Raw genomic sequence first — 23,347 nt, 5'->3', positions numbered from 1 at the left:
TGAAGGCAGGGGGCTGGACACAATGATCATTCAGCGTCACTTCCAGCTCTATGGGATAGGTATATCTCCATATATAGAGAGAGAGAGATGTACTGGCTCAGTGCAGCTCTAAGCTAGGGTTATGGAGGACCATTGGGTGGGAGAAGACTCTTTTGAGGAGCTTAGATTTTTCCAGTCTCTGCCATGTCAAGAATACCATAAAGCAAGAGGAGAATGTTAGGTATAGAAGTTTCAGTCCCACTGCTGTTGTCTTGTGCTTTTGAGACATCAGTTAAGGACCCTGTTCTTCATGTCATGCTGTTCTATACAAGGTGAGTAGCTAATAAAGTTAATACCATCCATGATTTAATCATATGTGGGGGAGGTGGTTTGAACATTGGCCTGCTAAACCCAGGGTTGTGAGTTCAATCCTGAAGGGGGATCAGGGCAAAAGTCTGTCTGAGGATTGGTCCTGCTTTGAGCAGGGGGTTGGACTAGATACCTCCTGAGGTCCCTTCCAACCCTGATATTCTATGATCCCAGAGTTGGCTAAGAAAGCCAATCCTGGGTGAATTATGCCACACTGGTTTTGTAGCTCCACTCTCTCCAGTTTAGTATTGCATAAGCTGAGTGTTTCAAGCCTGGTTATTGGGAGAGATCCCAGAGGGTGGAATTTGTGCTCTCCCCACCCCTCTTGTTCAGTCTGCATGTGAGACATTTGTGGGAGAGAGTGAAGTCATGTGATGGTGTTGCCTTCAGAATTGACTGTTATCAGTATTCCTACATGGCTGTTTGATAGAATTGTAGGACGGGAAGGGACCTTGAGAGGTCATCTAGTCCAGTCCCCTGCAGTCATGGCAGGACTAAATACTGGAAGTACATGATGCAGTGCCTTTGGCCTGGCCAGTGTAGGGATCTGAAGGACAGAGAGCAGCCTGAGGCTCAGTGCAGAGATAGTTGACACTGGTTGGGTGGTGATGGTGCACCCCATCGAGGGTGTGCCACCTTTTTTCAGAGATATTAACAGTGTAGGGATACCTCTGGGGCAGTGGGGGATCCAAGAATCCTAGGTGCTGTCAGTGGCCAGAGTACCATTTATTTTCCTCTGCAGTTGGCACAACCCAGTGGCTATTCTTTTGACATATGGACCCTGCCATAGTTATTGAAGGTGGTGTTAATCTTTAAAGCCCTCTATGGGTTTGGTTCTGGCTTTAACTCCTTGTGCAAACCCTCCCTGCCCACATACCACATAGAAGATAAAATCAGCTGTTCCAGCCTTGCCACCCCTCAGTTAAACAAAATACTGCTTGTATTGCTGCCTGCTTTCCAGTGACAACATCGACATGTAGAGGGAATTGAGCAGGAAAGTTAAAACAATACCAAATACTAGGCTCCTTGAGGAGACAATGGCTGGGTCATCAGCAGGAAGAAACTAGGTGGCTGGCTCCATCCAGGCTGCCAGGCTAAGGTGGGGATCACAGGAGACTGTAAAACCTCTAGAAGGAGGCAGGGCTTGGATGAGCCAGGAGAGGCTGCGTCAATGGAAAAACTGCCATGCTGGGGAGAGCTACAGAAGTTAGAGATGGAGGGAGCATGCTGCAAGCAGAGCAGGCTGCTTCTCCTAACTCAGAGATGGAGGAATAAGTCAGACCCCCCTGAGCTATGGCTAGAGAGGTTAAGCTTAGGGAAGGGAATATGCATGTAGGACCCTCTGTTTTCCTGTATACCTTGGCCCTGCATGCTTGGTACCTTTGGGAGAAAGTAGAACTATTGCTTTGTTTTGAAGCAGTTGTTTTTGTATCACTTTAATCAGTTGCTGTTGTAGGTACCTGAAGGGAAAGCCTTCCAGGGTCCAATCGCAGTTGAAACTGCTGAAGTAGTCATGGTTAGTAGCCAGGGGGATGTGACCCTGATCTGAGAGAGGTCAGATTGCAGAATTCCACCCCAGGAGAGGTAAAGGCCTGTAGGGGTGCTCTTGGTGAGACCCCGAGAAGGGACAATGGTGCATCTAGCTTGGTAACCATCACACAGGCCCTGACATTGGATCATAAACTCTTTGAGATGGCTAGAACTTCTGGGATGAAATCCTGACCCTCTGAAGTCAGTGGAGGGTTGGTGTAAGTGTTCTATATTTCTGACATAGGAGTACAACTTCCAATGATTAGAACTGATAATAGAGAACCTAGTCAGTGTATAATATTGTGCCTAATTATAAAATAACTTTTTGACTCTGGCTGCAAATGGAGCTCCCACCACTCTCAGATGTATGAAAAAATCACTCTAAGGCTTGGTCTACAGTAGGTAAATAGGTCACTTAAGGGTGTGAAAAATCCACATCTGAGCAATGCAGTTAAACCGACCTAAGCCCCAGTGTAGACAACTCTAGGTCAACGGGAACATTCTCCCATTGACCTAGCTACTGCCTCTTGGGGAAGTGGATCAATGATAGACGTCGATGGGAGAAGCTCTCCCATTGGCAGAGGTAGTGTCTTCACTGAAGCACTTCAGAAACGGTGCAGCTGTGCCGCAGCAGCATTTTAAGCACAGACAAGCCCTACCGCATGGCCTGTTGTACCTTATTGCCTAGGCATGCTTATCACAATAGACGAGCAAATAATCATCAATGATCTATGTTAGCTAGAACTTTTGTAACCAGATAGCACTTTGCCTACTCAAAATCACCCCTTTAACTACCGCTGCCAGGTGTCTCAGCAGCAATTTTAATGAAAAGTCCAGTCAAATTATCCGAACATGAAGACATACCTGGCACATCTCTGGCTGTGTTAGATTAGCACACTTCCTGCCTGCTTTGTCTGCAACAGCATTCCAAGAAAAAGAAAGAAGAAGAAGCCAACCTGTTTTCTGTTTGAATCGAAGGGCAGTCAGCTGTGACCTTCTCTCCTTCCTCAGAATAAAGGCAACTAATGTAAGTAACAGATTGTCTTAAAAGCTGCTGCTCCCTGAGCCTTGGTAATTGCATTCAGTGTGCTGCAAGGCTCACCACCAGACAGCATTTAACACACAGCTTATTTGATCTAGTTATTGAGTCTCAATACAGGTGTTCTAGGCTGTTCATTAAACTGTCACAGCACTGAGAGGAAAATGCATTAATTGTAAATTTGGAAAAGGTTAGTTAAATCTTTTCTGGGGGTACTATTCTGTCATTAAATAGCACAGGAAGAGCAATAATGGATAATAATGGCCTTCAGAGAAATTAAATTGAAGCTGTTTTATAGCAGCACTTAGTATTTATACAGTGTTCCACATTCTAAGTGCTTTAGAAATGTGAACTAATTAATCCTCACAACACCCCGATAAGTACATATTAGTATTTTCATTTTACAGAATGGGAAACTGAAGCAGAAAAGCAAGCTCTTTTGAGGAAGGAACTGTGTGTCTCAGTACAGCACCTAGCACATCAAGGTCCTGATTTGTGCCTCTGGGCCCTGCCCCAAAATAAATGACATGTGCAAGGCCTCAGAGCTGGGATCAGAATTCAGGAGTTCCTGGCTCCTCCACTTTGTGCTCAGATCACACCTCTGTCTCATTTTAGGTGTGAATCTCTGGGATGATCTTTGGGATAGAAATTTTTATTACACCCATGTTACACGGCTAGGATGATATTTGAGATCAAATCTTGCAGTCCTAAGTAAGAGCTGCAGGATTTGATCCATTGTGTAGATAACTGGGGCTAGGCAGTAGCCATTACTTGCATAAGGGTACTGTGGATTTTAATATGATGTTGTTTGTTAAAGCACAACTATAGACAAATCAGAATTTTCTAATACCATTTTATAATCTTCTCATGTCCTTTTGCTTGCACAGAAATGACACAACAAAGGGAAAATTAACGAGAAAAGGTAGGTGAGGTAATATCTTGTACTGGACCAATTCCTGTTGGTGAGAGACAAGCTTTCAAGCTACACTGGGCTCTTCTTCATGTCTGTGAAACTACAGCTATGTCTACACAGCGCACCTTACAATGGCGCGGCTGTCCTATTGTAACATGCTGGGTAGCTGCTCTTTATCACTAGGAGAGAGAGCTCTCCCAGTGGCAAAATAAAACTACACCAAGGGGTGGTAACTTCGTTGACAGAAGCACGGCTCCCATCAACAAAGCACTGTCCACACTGGCGCTTTTCGTCGCTAAAACTTGTGTCATTCGGGGGGTGTTTTTTCACACCCATGAGGGACAAAAGTGCCAGTGTAGACGTAGCTTTTGGCCAGGTCTACACTGCAAGGTCTCCCATATAGCCACTTTTTGCTGGAGGGAAGAGACCTCTCCTGTCAACATAATTAAACCACCTCCAATGAGCGGTAGTCACTATGTCAGCAGGAGAGCCTCTCCTGCCGCCATAGCACCGTCCACCCCAGCATTTTTGTTGGTGAAACTTGTGTCAGTTCGGAGTATGTTTTTTTCACACCCAACTGACACAATGCTCTTGTAGACAAAGCCAGACTCACAGTGCCACAGCTAAATATAAGGTGGAACAGATTGTTTAACATAAGTAGTTAACACATATTTCAAGGGACCATTCAAGGTGAAGTGGCCCATTAACACCCCTCCAGATGGAGGGGGGAAGGTAGCTGTGGGGGGAAGGGTTGTTAGCAGGTTATATATTGTTGTAATAAGTCATAAATCCTTGAAACGTGTTGTGAATATTGCAGAGCACAGCTGATCAGACCAGTTAAATATTCTTCCTTCTATTTTCAAGCACTGCTGAGTATAACAAAAGCTCTGCCTGGACAAACATTGTATTGGTTTCCTCCTAGTCATTCTTGGCCACCCACACCCTCTCTCATTTATTAGACTATCTAACATGTCGGAGCTTCCACTGAAAATAGATTGAAACCATACAACAAAAGTACTAAAAGGCTCTCTCTTTAATGTCTGTAGTTCATCCATGGTTAGCGCACCACCTTATCCAGAGAACTTGCTCAAGTGGATTTTTGAGGGATTATACCTGTCTCACTCATTTTTCCTGTTGTATAATGAATCTTTTTAAAATTCACCGGGTAAGATGTCTTGGGTGAAATCCAAGCCTGTCAAAGTAAATGAGAAAGTTTTGCCATTGACTTAAATAGGGCCAGGATTTCATCCTTTGTTTCTAAGGAAACTGCCTCCTGCTAGCTGGAGTCTGCTCCCATGAGCTTCACCTGCACCAGGCAGTGCACTGGGCCAGATTGGCCAGGATGCTTAAAGGCTTTCCAGTGATTGATAGCATTTTTCCCCCTCTTTATCTTTGCTTCAAGATACCAGACCCTGAAATCATGTAATTCTGATTCCTATCTTGTCTTCTCCTCCACTTTTTAAATTCCAGTCTGATTTTAATAGTTGCACCTCAAGAACTGATAGTTGAAGGTAATGCTATTCTCCATCTGAAAACTTGTCATTCGAGCAGTCCTAGGGCAGAAAGCATGTATCTGTACTTGTATGTGCAAGTGACATAGCAGTTGCTAAAATCATGCTGGTGAAGTGGAGGCACAGGAAGAAAGCAGAACAGTAAGCAGCAGCCAGGACCTGCACTTATGGTAGAAAGGGGGCAACAAGGATGGATTTGATCTTAACCTAGACAGAAGGCATGGCTGTTGATGGTTTATGCTTGAAGCATAGCATGCTGGCCCTTGACACAGCCTCCCCTCAATTGCTGGAAACCTTAGACTCCCAGGATCAAACTTCATTAGCCACTAAATATACTTAGACTGGTCATTAACTCCCACTGAAATCAGCTGGAGTCTTTCCTTCGACTTCAATGGGAACTGTATCACACTCTAGAAAGTAAAACAACTTTGAACTGATGTGCATTTTGAAATACATTTCAAGTATCCTCAAGTGGTTACAGGAAACTTGCCCCAAAGTTCATTAAAATACATCCATGAATTAGAGTAGCTTCCTTTGTGTAAGAGATATTAAGTTTAAACATTCGCAGCCAAGGAACACCTGTGTATTTCATAACTAAATCAGGCATATGAAACAGATGTTTTCAATGATGCACCCCTTTCTCTCACTCTATTGCACATAAATTAAGTTTCCACAACAAATACAGAAAAACTTGCTACACCAAATCCAATAGTAAACATCCCCCTGTTGATAGATCCATAATGCAGAAGCCTTTTCTCATATATCTTTACCGAGCAGTTATATTTGGGGAATAAGATTCATTTTCAGAGTTAAAATTAATCTCTGCAACACAGATGCCATTCTTCACCTCTGAAAAATAGTTTTTTCAGTAAAATAGCTGGTTTCACACAAAAACAAACAATGAGAAGTCCAGTGGCTCCTTAAAGGCTAACAGATTTATTTGGGTATAAGCTTTCATGGATAAAAAAAAAACACCCCACTTCTTCAGATGCCTGTTTCACACTGTCATGAGAAACCCTACTGCTAAAGGGGTTTGGCTTTGCATATGCGAATATGTAAATTAATAGTTCTGAAATGCAAAGAGCAGCTAAGCAGGCACTGGGCTTCAAAAAACCTTCTGTGTCACATGGACTTCTCTGCCCTGCTCTTGCAAGCAAACTGCACCTGAGTGACATCACTGAAGAGAGGGTGAAGTCAGCTGCGTGCTGGAAAAGGACACTGCTGGAGACTCAGCAAGCCCTTGTGTGCTGTTTACAAAACGACTGGCTTGGAGGGTGGGAAAGGAAGTGTGGGCAGAGTCTCTGAGGGCTGCTGAATTTCAGAGGCAATCTTTTATGAGCTCAATGAATCATTCTGGTGATCTCTGTAGTTGAGAGTTTCTTTCAGCGTTCCCCAGTCTGCATAGTGCTAAGTAGGGAAAGCAATGGAGCTTTAGAGGGGTTGCTGGAGAAGAGGGGGTTTCCTCTCATTTCCTGCTTGCTGCTCAGTGCTGTCTGGAAAATAGATTCCTGAAGGCATTGTTGTAGTTTTTGTTGAAAGCTGTATAGATCAGTGGATTAAAAAAGGAATTAGAATAGCCGAGCCATAGAAAAATACTTTTCCAAATGGGTGGGATGTCACAGGAGCAGAGAGGATTGATGAGTTCAGTGATGAAGAAGGGGATCCAGCATAGTACGAAGACCCCAATAAGGATGCCCACCATGAGGACAGCTTTCTTCTCCTTCTGCTCTCGCCATGTGTCTCCATCAGTCTGGAAGGTAACAGTGGCGTGGCGGACTGTGAAGACCATCTGGGATTGTTGGGAGGCCTCCTTCACCTGCCAGACGTGAGCACAAGCATCAACATATGCACCCTGCCTGCAGCTGCACATCATCACACCAAGCATATTGCATGTGTCTGCAAACAATCTACAGTACAGTTGCAGTTATATGAATATGATCGGGCACACTGAAGTAGTTTGGGTCAGCAGTGCAACTTTATCCTATTTAAGAGATGTGAGGTATATGTCCCTGTTTTGGGAAAGAGGAGTTTTGAATAACTGAGGTTATAAATGGTGTCAAGTATCAGAGAGGTAGCCGTGTTTGCTGCTTTTACTGATCCAGACTAAGAGTCCTGTGGCACCTTATAGACTAACAGACGTTTTGGAGTATGAGCTTTCGTGGGTGAATACGAAGTGGGTATTCACCTACGAAAGCTCATGCTCCAAAATGTCTGTTAGTCTATAAGGTGCCACAGTACTCTTTGCTGAGGTTATAAAAATAGCAGTGATAGTGGAAACTGCATATGCACAATTACTCCCACTATCACAATCCGACCATGTATATTTCACACATTTAGCAGGATCAGAGCAGTAGATCTCTCTCTCTCACACACACACACACACAGACAGCCCTGCCTGCTTTCTCTGACTATCCTAGTCTCTGAGAGGCATATGATGGGGGAAAGGAGAAAAAATGTACTAGGAGAGCATACAACATACATTATTGCCAAAAATTGTCATATAGCTCATTAATACACCAGTAAATCATGAGTTCAAAGCATCCAGCTACCATTAGGAAACAATCTGCAAGGTTGTGTAGATGCCTGCACAGACACACATTTCCCCTAAGACTACGTCAGGTTATTTTCCATATTCTGGGTTGTTGCCTACGGACTCTCCACCCCTAACAGGCCAGACTCATCTGTGACACCCTCAGTCATACAAGTGAGCACTGACCCACAGGATTTCAAGGGACTACTTCTGTGAGTCACTGCTCACCAGCCTGAGCCAGAGGTTCACAGTCAGGCTCAAAGTTCCTGCACAACATTTCCACTAGCATCCAACGACTGCACACTTGGCCGGCAAGTCTCCCATCTAGACCTCAGTGCTCCACAGTCCTGGGCAAATTTCCCCTGCAAGGCTGGGCCAGAGTGGGGTCCCAGGGCCCTGGACATCATCACAGCTGCCACCCAGCCCAGGCCAGCTGGCAAACCCCAGGCTTGACCCACCTCTAGCCCTTCAGGGGCGACGGGGGTGATGGAGTTGCTCTTCCGGGATCCGATGCGAAACTTGGCCGCCTTGTAGATCTTCCAGTAGACAAAGAGCACGACGCAGAGCGGCAGGTAGAAGGCCCCGAAGGTGGAGAAGACCGTGTAGGAGGGCTCCTGGCTGACCTGGCACTCCTGGTTGCCCTCGGAGTAGGTCTCCCCCCAGCCGAAGAGCAGCGGGGCCAGGGCGATGACGGCGGAGAGGGCCCAGGTGAGGGCGATCATGGCGTTGGAGATGCAGCGGCGGGCGCGCAGGGTGTACTCCAGGTGGCGGCTGAGGGACCAGTAGCGGTCCAGGGCGATGGCCGTCACGTTCCAGATGCTGGCCGTGCAGCACAGCACGTCGAAGGCGATCCACACGTGGCACAGCCCCCGGCCCAGCCGCCAGCGCCGCCCGGCCAACTCGTGCACCAGGCTGAGGGGCATGACCAGCGCCGCCACCATCACGTCGGAGACGGCCATGGAGGCCACCAGGTTGTGGGGCACGCGGTGGAAGGCGCGCACCCGCAGGATGGTGGCCAGCACCAGCACGTTCCACAGGAAGGTGGCGGCGGCCAGCAGCGCCAGCAGGGTGAGCAGCAGGACGCCGAACACCGACAGCGGGGCCCGGCCGGGCAGGGCCGCCGGGGGGCCGCCGCTCCGGTTGGCCGCGGCCGCCCACGGGGTGGCGGAGAGGTTCAGGGGCCCGTCCATGCTGGCCGCCGCGGGGGAAGGGCGCGGCGGAGAGCGGCGGGGCCGTGGGGCTCAGGGCGCGGGCGGCGGGCTGGGAGCCGGCGGCGCCTCAGTGCCCGGCCCGAGGTGAAGTTTGGGGGGACGCGCGGCCATGGCGCTGGGCGCCGGCGGGCGGGAGCGTGGCCGCGGGATCGGCGCCGGGCTCCCTGCCTGCCCAGGGGACGGGAGAACAGCCCCGCTGGCCCTGGCCCCGGCCCGCCGGGGGGAGCTGTCCCCGGGCGCCCGAGCCGCGCTCCCTGGTGCAGGGCTGGGAACGGCGACGAGCGCAGTCCGAGCCGGCGGCGGGGCTTTATCAAAGAGGAGAATGACTCCGACGTCAAAACGTGGCCCATCAGCTGACGGCAACCCCCCTTCCCTCCAGTCCTCCCCGGGCGAACGCACCCCTCGCTCGGCGAGAGCCTGCTGCCTTCCCCGGCCGGATGGCGGCCCCTGCCTCCCTCCCTGCCAGGTGGAGGAGGAGCCCGCTTGGGTTCGGCACCTGCTGCTCCTCGCCCTGAAAGTCTCCAGGAACAGTCCAGGCTTCTTGCAGAGGACTGCACCAGCAGATGGTAAATGGATCCCCGCATTCCCTTCTCTGTGCTCAGCTTAGTGCTTCACTCGCTGTCACACACCTATTCATCTCATGCACCTAGTACCCTGTTTAGATAGGATGCTACTCTGCACCTGCTCGTATGAATAAACTATTACATGCCTAATGGTTTGGATTGCTCGAGGAAAGGGGGTTATTTACAGTGAGGGATGCATCTTTCATTATAAGGGAGCAGGTATCCATGGCTTAGGTTTATAGGCACTTTAATCAAAGCTTTGTTCTACCGGCAAGGTGCATATGCATGTAACCAACTGGTCAGGTGGGTGACCTGTGCATATATGAAAACAGAGTATTTCCAGTGGGCTTCAGCAGAGCAGAGACAGATTAAAGTGGTCTCCGCTTCCAAGTGCATTGGTACAAGGCGCTGGAGAATAAGAGCTTTTCAAAATCATGTTTAGTCATTTCAGTTTAAAGATGTTTATCTAGAGATTAGCTATAGTTAAGTCAACTCAGCCTTTCCAGTACTGCTTTTCTGCTAAGTGTTTGGGGCACTCATCATGAAAACATCCCACTTCATTTGTGCTTTTTCATGGACTTTAATTTCCCCTGTTGTGAAATACAATTTGAAAATTCAAAACAATTACACCTAAATGTTTTAAAAACTCAAAAGTTAGTGTATTCCTCCTGGCAATGTTAATATACCCACATTGAATGTGTCTCACAGTACAGCATGTATCTAACAAGCCAACTAATAGGTGTAAGGGGTCAAGTGACTGTTTCTTTCAGAATCTCACCTTTTGCATATCCAAACTTTTAACTACTAAATTAACTTTTTATTAAAGCTAAACAGAACACTTGACTACTACAACAAATTATTATTTCTGTAACAGTAGTGATAAGCTCCAAATGAAGTCAGGGCCCCATTGTGCTAGGCACTGTACAGACACATAAAGAGACAGTCAGTACCTTAATCAGCTTACAAACTAACCGGACAAGACAAACAGCAGGTGGGAGAAAGGAAATAAATAAGTAAATATTGAGGAAGGGTGATGGATACATTTGTGACCTTAATGCAATTCCATTGGATTTAGGAGAAGAAATAAAGATGTAGCAGTTCTGTAGAGATAATAGCATAACTAAAAATCAAATAGGTCTTTGGTACTGCACATTTTTAACCTCAGAACTTCTTATATTCAAGCTTGTAGTTACTGAGGCAGCTAGTAAGGGCAGTTACTGAGTAAGCTATTACTCAGTAAGGGCTAGAGACGTGATGTTTCAAAATTCAGCCTATTTGTATGCCTCCTAAATGAGTGTTATGCAGGGTTTTGCTTCTCAGTGCTGCCAGGTGAAAGAAACAAATCAAGAAAAAGTTGGAGAATGTAGGGTTGTCAGGGTGTGGTTTGGAGGGGACAGAGGCACTATACCACACTTTTATAGGCATACCATCACTTTTCTCCTTGTGCACAGGAATAACCACAATGTTTTTGATAGGAAAAGTCTCTCTTTTCCACTCACAACTCAAATATAGCTGAATGGATTTTGCACAGATTTATAAAGCATCCCTTTTGGAGCTGAGCCCAATCCCAGAAAGTTCCTGATCCTGCAAGATGCTGAGCCTCCTCAATTACCATTGACCTCAAGGACTTGAAGGAATCACTTAACACCTATCAGGATCAGGCCTATATTAATTAGTGGGCCTTTCCCATCCACATCAACCTCAATTCACATTCTTTACCAGCAAAACCTGATACCCAAAACACTCAGAGACTTCCAGCCCCACAATACACTTTTTTTTGTTACAACATTGTACTCAGCCACAATGCATGCATCTGATTCTTCACAGTCACAATTAAAATCACAGCCTGAACTCTGACCTCAGCTAGATGAAGATAAGTTACCTGAAGACATACATGTATTGTAGCTATAAAATGTGTTATTTGCACGTGAAGTAGTACAAGGTTGGTGTCCCAGTTCAGAGCTGCCTGCACCTTTAACCTCCTGCACTAGTCTGGCCAAATGCACCTTCTCCCAGGGTGAAATCCCATGGTTCTGCCAATCTCAGACCGGGTCCTGGGGTACAGTACTCTGTGTACTAACCATGATTCCTCAGCAAGCCAACGGGGTCAAGCCCTGCAAGCTGTGACCAGTGTGTGAATGCAATGACATAAAATAGCTTTTCCACAACAAAGTACAGTATTGTTCACTCTCAACAGGGTGAACAAAGCAGCACAAGAGCAAAAGGTTTTTAACACAATAGTCCACACGTGTATCTGTCTTACCTAAAGCTTAAGTAGGCCTTGCTTCTTCAAACCCCTGCCCCACTTCTGGGGCTGGGATTCAGTATGCTTCTCTGCAGAACCTGTGTCTCTTTGCTCTGCTCTTCCAGGGGTTGCTTTTTTATCCTTCAGAAGTGTGTCTATCATAAACCTGGTGTGACAATGCTGCCTGTGGGAGCCAGCTGAGGTCACTCAATCAGGGTGAACTGCAAACAAAATGGGGCAGACAAACCCCAGAAGCTGGTGGATATTCCAATACTTAGATTTACCAAACCAGCACAAAACAACTTCTATATTACCTCACTGGTTACTCAGAAGTCCAAACAATGCCATTCCCTTAAAGTACCCAGCCTCAGGCCTCCATCCAGACACACGTCAGATATGATGATGATTACTTAAAATCTTATCTCATCATATAAAAGAAAAGGTTCTCCTGCTCCCAAAGGACCAAGCTCCAGGTCAAATGATAACTTAGATCTTACCCAAAATACATGCTTATAGTCAATTCTTATTAACTAAGCTAAAATTTATTAGAAAAGAGAGAGTGTGTTGGTTAAAAGATCAATATACATAGAGATGTGAATTCAATTTCTGAGGTTAAGATACATAGCAGAGATGAGCTTTTAGTTGCCAAAAGTCCTTTTAGTTATAGTCCATAGGTGTTAGTCCAATGTCCATATTAAGGGTGACTCCAGTCAGTGACTGGGAATCTCAATCCTTATGGCTTAAGGTTTCCTCCTCTTGAAACCCAAAGTAGATCTGAGATGAAGAAGAATAGTGTCCCAGGGTTTTTATACATTTCCTGCAGCCTTTTGGCCTGAGAAAACAGTAGGCTTAACTTTCCTTCTCCTAACCATCATGGCAATTAGCACAGGATAATTTATCCATTAAACAGTTCAGATACAGGTTACCACAACCTTCAAAGAGACATATAGACAATAATACAATTTCCCTCCAGTGTCTTCCTAAATGTTAATATTCCTTTTTTGATCTTTGAATCAAAGCTATAGCACTAGAGAGACTGGTTTGCTTACATCACAAGACCTGAGCAAATATCTACCCTTCTACCCCTAACAATACAGACTTGCATTTCAAAGCTCTATTCATTTACATATCTTCCTAACCAGTTTGGCCATGGGTCAGGTCAGTCTATGAGTTAATTAACTCTTTCTGGCCCTGTCACCTTTCAATGGGATATTATTTTACACTTATAATGTCACAACTGGTTGGGGGGGTGGATGGGGTATAAGAACTGTTTTTCCTGCTGAAATTAACTCCTGAGTGGTGTTAAGTACCTGCAACTCTCTCATTAACTTATCATAGAATATCAGAGTTGGAAGGGACCTCAAGAGGTCATCTAGTCCAACAGACTGATCCCCAGACAGATTTTTGCCCGAGGTCCCTAAATGGCCCCCTCAAGGATTGAGCTCACAATCCTGGGTTTAGCAGGCCAATGCTCAAACACTGAGCTATCCCTTCCCCCTCTTTACTGGTGGTAGCAAGCGCTCATCACATACAAACCCCTGTGCACACATGGTAATGCTCAACCAGTTTGTGATGAGCCCGTAAGAGGCAATTATGATATCTTTGTCTCATGAGCCTTCTGTGAATTTCCTGCAGGATAAGCCAACTATGCAGACCACTGCTGCATACACAAATGCACACATTTAAATGCTGAAAGTTGGTGTCCATATTCCTTTTAAAGTTTATTTTTTAAATAGCTTTATTGAAATGAATTATGCTTTCGAGAGCAACTAGCATGCTGGAGGTCCATCAACATAAGTATATTCCACCATGTGTCACTCTTTTAGAATAATAGACACAGAGAGAAATATTAAGAAGAAATTATATGCAGGAAGATGAGGTATCTTTAGCTTAATACATGAGCTTTGACAATCAAAGCTTCCAGTACAAACTGTCAAGAATCTTCCAGGAAGACAGACAGCACTGATGACAGGAAATGGATGGATCTGTAAAATGCAGTTGTTATTCTGACCCTTTTTCCTGATGGCAAGTTGTAGAAGAGATTTGTTTCTCACAAGCTTTAGGTATTTTGGTGGCAAACTGGCATTGGTGCTAGTAAATTGTTGAAACTGTGGGAAAGTTTGTGATGTCACTAGACTGCAAATGGACTTCTTGATATGTGTTCTCCTGAATGTCATTCTGCTTCATCCCAGGCAGCTGATGACCTATATTTATATAAATTCTTTCGGACTGTGGCAATGTTCTGCAGAACACCAGACTAGAAATTATATAAGTTTTAAGACCCGTCTCTAGCCAGTCAAGATGTCATCCTGAAGGTCTGATTTCTTTACCCTTTTATGAAGGATGAAGACAGAAATCATTCTAAATAGTTTTCTGTGTTGGCCTTTGGGGTTCCCCAGTGCTCTCGAGTTGGTTTTGTTATTATAACGCAGCGTCAACCTGCATAGTAATGAAAGAACCATTGACGTCAGAAGTAAAATGTAGATGTCTTCTAAGGGATATTTTTTTCCCCATCTCTAGTCCCTTAATCCTCGTTTCTTGATATGCAATTGAAAGCTTTCTCGTTACTTGGCAATACCATTTCCTGAACAGCCACTCCACTACTGCTTTGTCTACCTGCCAAGTGTTTCTGTTGGCATAATTGACTTATCACTGTGCTGCCTTCCCACATTGTGGATTGCTTTCAGGAGAATAATCTGAGATCCAGGAGATGGATCTGAGATGCACCAGATCCACATTCATATTTTTTCCTGTAGCTATGGAATGTGTGCTTCCTTGCTTGACTTTTAAGTAGAGGTTGTCAGTTCTCATCAGACTTATAGATTTCTGTGTTGCAGCCTTTTGATATTGTGCAAATTGCTGTTAATTTGAGTAAGTTAAACACTCTGTGTTCTGTAATCACAGTACTGAGACATGGTGAAGTACCTTCATGGATGCATTTCATTAGTGGATGAAGTGATACCTGGGTAAATTTTGTGAAGCTATTTATTTAGACATTTAGATCAGTGCCTACCACAAAAGCAACTGGGAGCTTTATACAACTAAAACCAGTCATTCATAAGCTAACAACATATTGAACTGTAGGGTCTGATTATGCAAACTTTTTCTCACACTGAGTAATAATTGGGTCTACTGGTGAGTAGGGACTGCTTATACAAGTAAGGGTTTGCAGGACTGTGTCTCACATCCATAGACAGTAAATTACAGCTAATTCCATCAATAAATCCATGTAAAGATGTGTTTTTTTCCATATATTATGCATGTAAGTGCTATGAGACAGATTTCCTTCTCACACAGAAAAAAACAAAAAGGAAAGCTGTAGGGGGAAAGAAAACTCCATAAGGTTCCATCACAGGGTTCACTTCACGCTATGCCATCTGGTGGGAAGGGGACAGCGCATGGATTTTGGAGGCCAGCCCCAATCTAGCATATTTTAGGAATACACAAGGAAGGATATCCCCACTTTTGCATTGAGCCTGGAGCCATCCTAGTGGGCCCCTGGAAACACAATTTCTGCTGGAGCTGTTCTGCTATGGAGAAGACCTAAATGGAGATAATACAAAGTGTTAGCACCCACCAGGATTTCTTTGCAGAAATTTTGGATGCAGAGCAGAGGTTAGTGCCATGGTACACTCTCCTGTGCTGCTCCTCCTCATGTCCCCAGCACCCCTTTACACAGATCCCCCAAAGGGGGCAAATAAGTAGGGCCAGTTGTGGGGACAGTGCTGGAGAGGTGGTTCTATCCTGCTTCTGCATGGAAGGCAGGGGGCTGTGTATGGGGAGCTCTTTCTCCAGGCACAGATCTCTGGGAGATTAGACAAGTGCATGTGTGGTTCGATGGAGGAAGATTACCAAAGCCCACAGGTAAGTCAAAAACATGGAGACTTGGGAGAAGGGTTGGAATCTGGAGGGAGCATTGGTCATTTAGCAGGCATAAGGGAGAGACGAGAGAACATACAGGGGAAATCAAATCAGTATCTTAGATATCTGTATACTAATGCAAGAAGTATGGGGAATAAGCAGGAAGAACTTGAAATGCTAGTGAATAAACACAACTATGACATAGTTGGCATCACAGAGACTTGGTGGGACAATAAGGATGACTGGAATATTGGTATAGGAGGGTAAAGCTTGCTCAGGAAGGACAGGCAGGGGAAAAAGGGGAGGAGGTGATGTCTTATATATTAAAAATGTGTACCTTTGGACTGAGGTTGAGATGGAAACAGGAGACAGACTTGTTGAAAGTCTCTGGGTAAGGATAAAAGGGGGAAAAACAAGGGTGATGTCATGGTAGGGGTCTACTACAGACAGCCTAACCAGGAAGAAGAGGATGAGGCTTAACAACTAACAAAATCATCCAAAGCACAGAACTTGATGGTGATGGGGGACTTCAACTACCTAGACATCTGTTGGGAAAATAACACAACAGGGCATAGATTATCCCACAAATTCTTGGAATGTATTGAAGACCATTTTTTATTTCAGAAGGTGGAGAAAGCTACTAGGGGAGAGGCTGTTCTAGATTTGATTTTGACAAACAGGGAGGAACTGGTTGAGAATTTGAAAGTGGAAGGCAGTTTAGGTGAAAGTGATTATGAAATGGTAGAGTTTAATAATTTTAAGAAATGGTAGGAGGTAAAACAGCAGAATAAGATAATGGATTTCAAGAACACAGACTTTAGCAAACTCAGGGAATTGACAGGCAAGTGTTGTCAGAGTGCTACCGGTGTGGTGCTCTGCTGTCTCCTTGTTAGTATCACTCGGCTGCGTGCTTGTGTTCCCTCTGTGTGCTATCCCAGTTCTGCAGATAGTTGACACAGCAAACCCGACGAGAACCCCCCCAATGACCACAGAGTCTAGTAAGATGCAAAGTCACGTCGGCCAGGTTTATTGCGATCTTGGACACAATGGCAGTTCCCTGTAGATTTCTTAGTCTAATTCAGGGCATACTAAGAGAAAGTGCCTCTTGGCAATGGACTTGGCTCAGTCAGTGGCGGGACTTTCCACTGCCCCCTCGGCCGGACAAAGACACCGCCCCAGGGATGCATTCTTATACACAGGTACAAACAAGCTACACATCACTCCTGACGTATGAGGTGCAACCCCTCTACGTAGTAAGGTGCCGCCTCTCACCTTGTACCTGTTGGTTTGAACAAAACAACTCTATCCATCATATTACCCTTTTGGCCCTGTCATTGGGATGGGTCGGCCTGTTCCTTGTTATCTATGGAATGTTCCAGTATAGTGTGTTCTGGTACCGTGTTTATACTTTACTACACTAGGTGAATATATATGTTTATGCAACATCAGCCCTTTCCTTGCCAGCGTCTGTGAGCAGGGCCTGCCTCTGGCTCACAGCTTAACTTTGCTTTATGTTAGCAAAGTCTTGACCATTACTTTAGTTCAGGCCTCAGGCCTCACACCGGGCCTCTGATACCAAGGTTTATATCTTAGGGCCTCCTCTTACTACAGCAAGATCCCATGAGAAGCAAGTCTAAGGAGAAAAACAGTTCAAGAGAGTTGGCAGTTTTTCAAAGAGACATTATTAAGGGCACATAAGCAAACTATCCCACTGTGTAGGAAAAATAAGTAGTATGGCAAGAGACCACCCTGGCTTAACCAGGAGATCTTCAATTATCTGAAATTCAAAAAAGAGTCCTACCAAAAGTGGAAACTAGGTGAAATTAGAAAGGATGAATATAAACAAATAACACAAGCATGTAGATACAAAATTAGAATGGCCAAGGCACAACATGAGATTAAATTAGCTATAGTCATAAAGGATAACAAGAAAAACATTCTACAAATACATTAGAAGCAAGAGGAAGACCAAGGACAGGGAGGCCCGCTACTCAATGGCGACGGGGGCGGGGGGGTAACAATAACAGAAAATGTGGAAATGGCAGAAGTGCTAAATGACTTTTTTGTTTCCGTTTTCACCAAAAAGGTTATTAGTGACTGGATGACTAACATAGTGAATGACACTGAAAATGAGGTAAGATCAGAAGCTAAAACAGGGAAAGAACAAGTTGAAAATTACTTAGACAAGTTAGTTGTCTTCAAGTCACCAGAGCCAGATGAAACACATCCTAGAATACCCAAAGAGCTGACAGAGGAGATATCTGAGCCATTAGCGATTATCTCTGAAAGCTCATGGAAGATGGGAGAGATTCCAGAGGACTGGAAAAGGGCAAATATAGTGCCCATCTATAAAAAGGGAAATAAGGACAACCTGGGGAATTACAGACCAGTCAGTTTATCTTCAGTACCTGAAAAGATAATGGAGCAAATAGCAATCAATTTGCAAACATCTAGAAGATAACGTAATAAGTAACAGCATGGATTTGTCAAGAATAATTTGTGTCAAATCAACCGAATAGCTTTCGTTGGCAGGGTGTAACAAGACTTGTACATAGGAGGGAAGTGGTAGATGTGTACATCTTGATTTTAGTAAGGCTTTTGATACTGTCTCACATTACCTTCTCATAAACAAACTAGGGAAATGCAACCTAGATGGAGCTACTATAAGGTGGGTGGGTGCATAGCTGCTTGGAAAACTGTTCCCAGAGAGTAGTTATCAGTGATTTACAATCAATCTGGAAGGGCATAATGAGTGGGGTCCCGAAGGGATCAGTTTCGGGTCTGGTTCTGTTCAATATCTTCATCAATGATTTAGATAAAGGCATAGAAAGTACATTTATAAAGTTTGTGGATGATACCAAGCTGGGAAGGGTTGCAAATGCTTTGGAGGACAGAATTAAAATTCAAAATGATCTAGACAAACTGGAGAAATGGTCTGAAGTAAATAGGATAAAATTCAATAAGGACAAATGAAAAGTACTCTACTTAGGAAGGCACAATCAGCTGCACACATACAAAATGCGAAGTGATTACCTAGGAAGGAGTATTGCAGAAAGAGATCTGGGGGTGATAGTGGATCACAAGCTAAATATGAGTCAACCGTGTAACACTGTTACAAAAAAGCAAACGTCATCCTGGGATGTATTAGCAGAAGTGTTGTAAGCAAGACACAAAAAGTACCAGTAATTCTTCCACAGTACTCTGTGCTGATAGACCTCAACTGGAATCTGTGTCCAGTACTGGGCGCCATTATTCAGGAAAGATATGGACAAATTGGAGAAAGTCCAGAGAAGAGCAGCAGAAATGATTAAAGATCTAGAAAACATGACCTATGAGGGAAATTTGAAAAAAATGGGGTTTTTTAGTCTGGAAAAGAGAAGACTGAGAGAGGACATAACACTTTTCAAGAACATAAAAGGTTACCTGAAGGAGGGATAAAAATTGTTCTCCTTCACCTCTAACAATAGGACAAAAAGCAATGGGCTTAAACTGCAGCAAGGGCAGTTTAGGTTAGACATTAGGAAAAACTTCCTAACTGTCAGGGTGGTTAAGCACTGGAATAAATTGCCTAGGGAAGTTGTGGAATCTCCATCCTTGGCAATTTTTAAGAGCGGGTTAGACAAACACCTGTCAGGGATGGTCTAGAGATAATATTTAGTCCTGCCATGAGTGCAGAGGACTGGACTAGATGACCTCTCGAAATCCCTTCCAATCCTATGATTCTATGAAACAGTTGTGCATATTTTGGGGATGTATCCTGTCATTGGATGTGAACTGGAACTCCCAATGCAGTGTTTACAAAGAGTCCTAAATTCTTAGTCTGACTGCTGTTGAGGAGGTTGCATAAGGGTTTGTAAACAGACCTCTGCCTCCTCTGAGGTCATGAAAAATCCTGTTCTCTGCTCGCAAACAAGTTTGAATTTAACAGGAAATGTCTTCAAGTAAACCAGTTTTTCTTAATCTTTTTCATGCCATGACACCCACACACACACCTCCAAGCCCCCAGGTAACTGGGGTCTAGCCAGGAACATGTCCTATTTAGCAATCTGGGAAGGGCAGGGTGGTTGTGATCCCCTGACACCTCTTTGTGACCCATGAAGTGAACCATTACACTGGCATTGCTGGGATATTCTGAGATATTCCTTTCCTTTCTTCCATGTTTTGAGAGCGGTGAAACAGCACTGTTGACTTTATGGGTATCTCAGTTAGCACCTGCTGGAATGAATGGGGCAGTATTGTTTCAGGAGCTTTGCAAACTCAAGCAGATACCTCTGTATCGGTTATGCTCACTTCACCATTTTGAAGGTTTTCTTTGCAATCGTAACAGCTAGAGACTTATTTTTTTAAATGAAAGCTGAAACTGGAGAACAATAAATAGATTTATCTGTGCTCCCGGATAGTCCTTAGCATCCTCTGGTGGCATGCCCCACAAACACTGCATTATAATAATGGCTTAATGGCAACGGTATTACAAGAGCATAATGGGTTGTGGAGAATCACAAAAAGATGGCTAAGGTGCATCTCACAGACAGTTATTGATACATACAAAGCTGGACTGTTTTATGCAGGTCAAGGTTAGTATTAAGGCTTTGGTTACGTATGTGAACCAACCTTAACCATCAGTGTGTCTTGTTTTGTTTTATGGAAATGCAAGGTAGGTGTTCTCCTTGAATATCAATTAAAATAATGAGGTTGAGATTTTCAAACAGAATAGGGGATTTGGACACATGCCTTCCATTAAAATCAATAATAGACTATTATTTAAACATTAATATAGGGACTCATATTTATATAATATGTAATACCTAGTTTTTGTATGGCTCTTTTCATCAGCTGATCTAGATGTGTAAATTCCCTAGACTGCTTTGAAGATCTCAGCCTGCTATATCTGTGTGAATTAATTTTTGTTTCCTTTAGCGGAATTGTAGGCTTGTGGTGAAAAGACTACATTGCTTATAGCCTTTATCCAATCAGATTTGCAGGGACTAGGGTGACCAGATGTCCCGATTTTATAGGGACAGTCCCGATTTGAGGGTCTTTTTCTTATATGGGCTCCTATTACCCCCAATCCCTGTTCCAACTTGTCACATTTGCTGTTTGGTCACCCTAGCATGGACTAGGCTGGATATCTACAATATGTTTGACCATCAGGTGCCAGGCACACTTTTCACAGTATTCAAAAGGCATGTGGAGGCTGGTCTTTTTCTAGGAAAGATGGATATTTTTGTATTCCGTGATTAATCTAACCTATTTACACAGGTATTGATCCAAGTTGGGATTGTTATAATTTAATTTTGTGAGCTTTGTTTGTATGGTACAATATAAATCATGGGTAGAACTCTTGGGACACATGCATATGTTGCAAATAGAAATAAATCAAAATGGATCAGTTTTTCTCAAGCCCCGTTTCGGCAAAGCATCTTTATTCAGGACAGCACTGTGTTTAACTTTAAGCATGTGCTTAAGTCCCAATGAAGTCAACAGGAGTTAAGTAGATGTTTAAAGTTAAAAACATGCTTTAGTGCTTTCCTGAATCAGGGACAAGGGTTGGGAAAATGATCACGCAATGTGGGAGACAAAATCATATATCGTAGGGAAAATGTGGACATGGAAATTTCCCTTCCCTTTTGGAGGAAAGAGCAGAAATGAATCCAATTCTCTAAGTATGTGGACAAAAAGCACTGAGAAATATACTTTACCACCAATTTAGAATGAGTTAAATCTATTGACAGCCCTGCAGCTGCAGAGAAAAAATATATAATTACAACTGTGAGCAGCAAAGTGGTTTAGCCTAATTGTTAAACATTGATAAGCACCAGAGTGCCTAATAAATTGCAAATCTCATTATCTATTTGTTATGTGCATCATGAGATAACTGTTGAGGTTGAAAAGTATAAAAATTTGATTTAATTCACTGACATTTTGGATACAACAGGGTCAGACAGGTCTTATAGCACATAGCAGCTTGGGGCCTATGAAAAGGAGTGTAATTGAAGATAAGGCTATAGCAAAATGAGTGAAAATGTAAGAGAGTTCAAGGATACATTAAAGCAGATGAATCCTACCTTCACACTGTAATCACCTACATGGGCCATGAGGCAAATTGCAAATACGTTTGACACCCAGAAGGAAGATTATTACCGCAGTGGTATATTCTGCCAAATGTTTCAATTTCTTCCATTCAGAACTCTTGAGAATCCAGTACCAAACTAGACAAGTCCTTGGCCCCTGAGGCTTCTCTAACTTATTCAGGGTAAGACTTCAAACCTCCCCAGAATAATTATTAATTTATTTATTTTTTACATTTTTCAAATACATCTATAGCTCCGCCCCTACTTTAAAAATTACCACATAAACCAAAGACTGCCCATAAATATGTCCACCTTGACCCATGCCCTCTTCAACAACCTTAACAAAGAGGGGAAAAAAGATGGGCGTTGCAACATGCTCCTAAGGCAAAGAAATCCATCCAGACTCTGGCAGACCTGAGGGGGGAGGGAATTCTAAAACTGAAGCACCCTCACAGATGACTCCCTGCCAATAGCTCATTCTTGCTTCGATGGGCAAGCTCCTGCTCAAGTGCTTCTGCTGATCTCAACTGCGGCAGTATATCATGAGAGGGCTGATCTCTCCGCTAACCTGGTCCTAAACCGCTGAGGGTTTTATAGGTTAAATTCAATACATTGAATTCTACCCTGAAGACATTAGGGAGAAAAAATGGTGATTTAAAGCCCACTTCCCCCTACATCCCTCTGTTTCTTTCTTAATTGCAAGGATGGAGGAATTGAGAATCAGGCCCTTATGTTTTTTCATTACATCTGTTGCCCACATATGTTTTATAAAAGTGTAAAATAATTGAAATCTTGGAAGTGAGAACTGCTTTCTGGGACTCTCTCTCTTGGTTAATACTGTGAACTTGAGATCATTAAACAAGGCTTACTTTAGATACCAAATCAATAATTCAAATTTTTGCATTGAGAGATAGCAGATAATTAGTGGCTAAGTGCCCAATATGCTAGTGCATAATGTGTTCTGCTTACAACATAATAAAAAGGCAGTTAGTTTTAGATCTCAGTCTAATTAATTAAGCTAAAATACAGCTCCTACGTCAAGTTACATTTATTGATTTTGCTTGTGGTATAAATATTTTGTAATAATGCAGCTGAATAATTGAGATGTTCTTGGTTTAAAATCTTTGAGGTAGAGGAGAAACCCCCGCAACAATGGAAATCCTGTTCTGCTCCACTATAAATAATTTGTGGTAACATGAAACGTTCTTGTTTGTGTAGTACAATAGGGTAAGTTCAGATATCCACTGTCGGCTTCAGCCACTAGGGGGTGACAGATCTGAGCAGCTCTGACACTGTCCAGAAGAGGACAGCTGTGCACATAATATTCTGAAGGAGGACAAATAGGTGCGCATGTGTGTGCATGCATATTCATCTATGTATGCATAGGCAACATTGCTAGTGTGTCACATTTTAATTTCCTGACATACTGCAGGGGAAGCAAGAAAAATGAAAAGCAAGAAGTCTTTCAAGCACCCAGTAAGTGTCACTGCACCATCAATATTTGGGAGGGAGGTGAGGGAAGAGG

The 23,347-nt window shown here is 43.8% G+C and overlaps 1 protein-coding gene across 1 annotated transcript; it reads right to left on the bottom strand.

The window, feature by feature from the left end:
• Positions 1-4,845: 4,845 nt before the first annotated feature.
• HTR5A (5-hydroxytryptamine receptor 5A) lies at positions 4,846-9,250 on the bottom strand. The gene is made up of 2 exons (XM_039525630.1): positions 8,330-9,250; positions 4,846-7,157 (listed from the first exon to the last, which is right to left on the bottom strand). The coding sequence occupies exons 1-2, from the start codon at positions 9,059-9,061 to the stop codon at positions 6,825-6,827; spliced, it is 1,065 nt and encodes a 354-aa protein (XP_039381564.1). The 5' UTR covers positions 9,062-9,250; the 3' UTR covers positions 4,846-6,824.
• Positions 9,251-23,347: the final 14,097 nt, after the last annotated feature.

Source organism: Mauremys reevesii, linkage group 2 (assembly GCF_016161935.1).
Source record: "Mauremys reevesii isolate NIE-2019 linkage group 2, ASM1616193v1, whole genome shotgun sequence".
In the NCBI taxonomy this organism is placed as follows: domain Eukaryota; kingdom Metazoa; phylum Chordata; order Testudines; family Geoemydidae; genus Mauremys; species Mauremys reevesii.
This window is presented reverse-complemented; position numbering and strand designations above follow the sequence as displayed.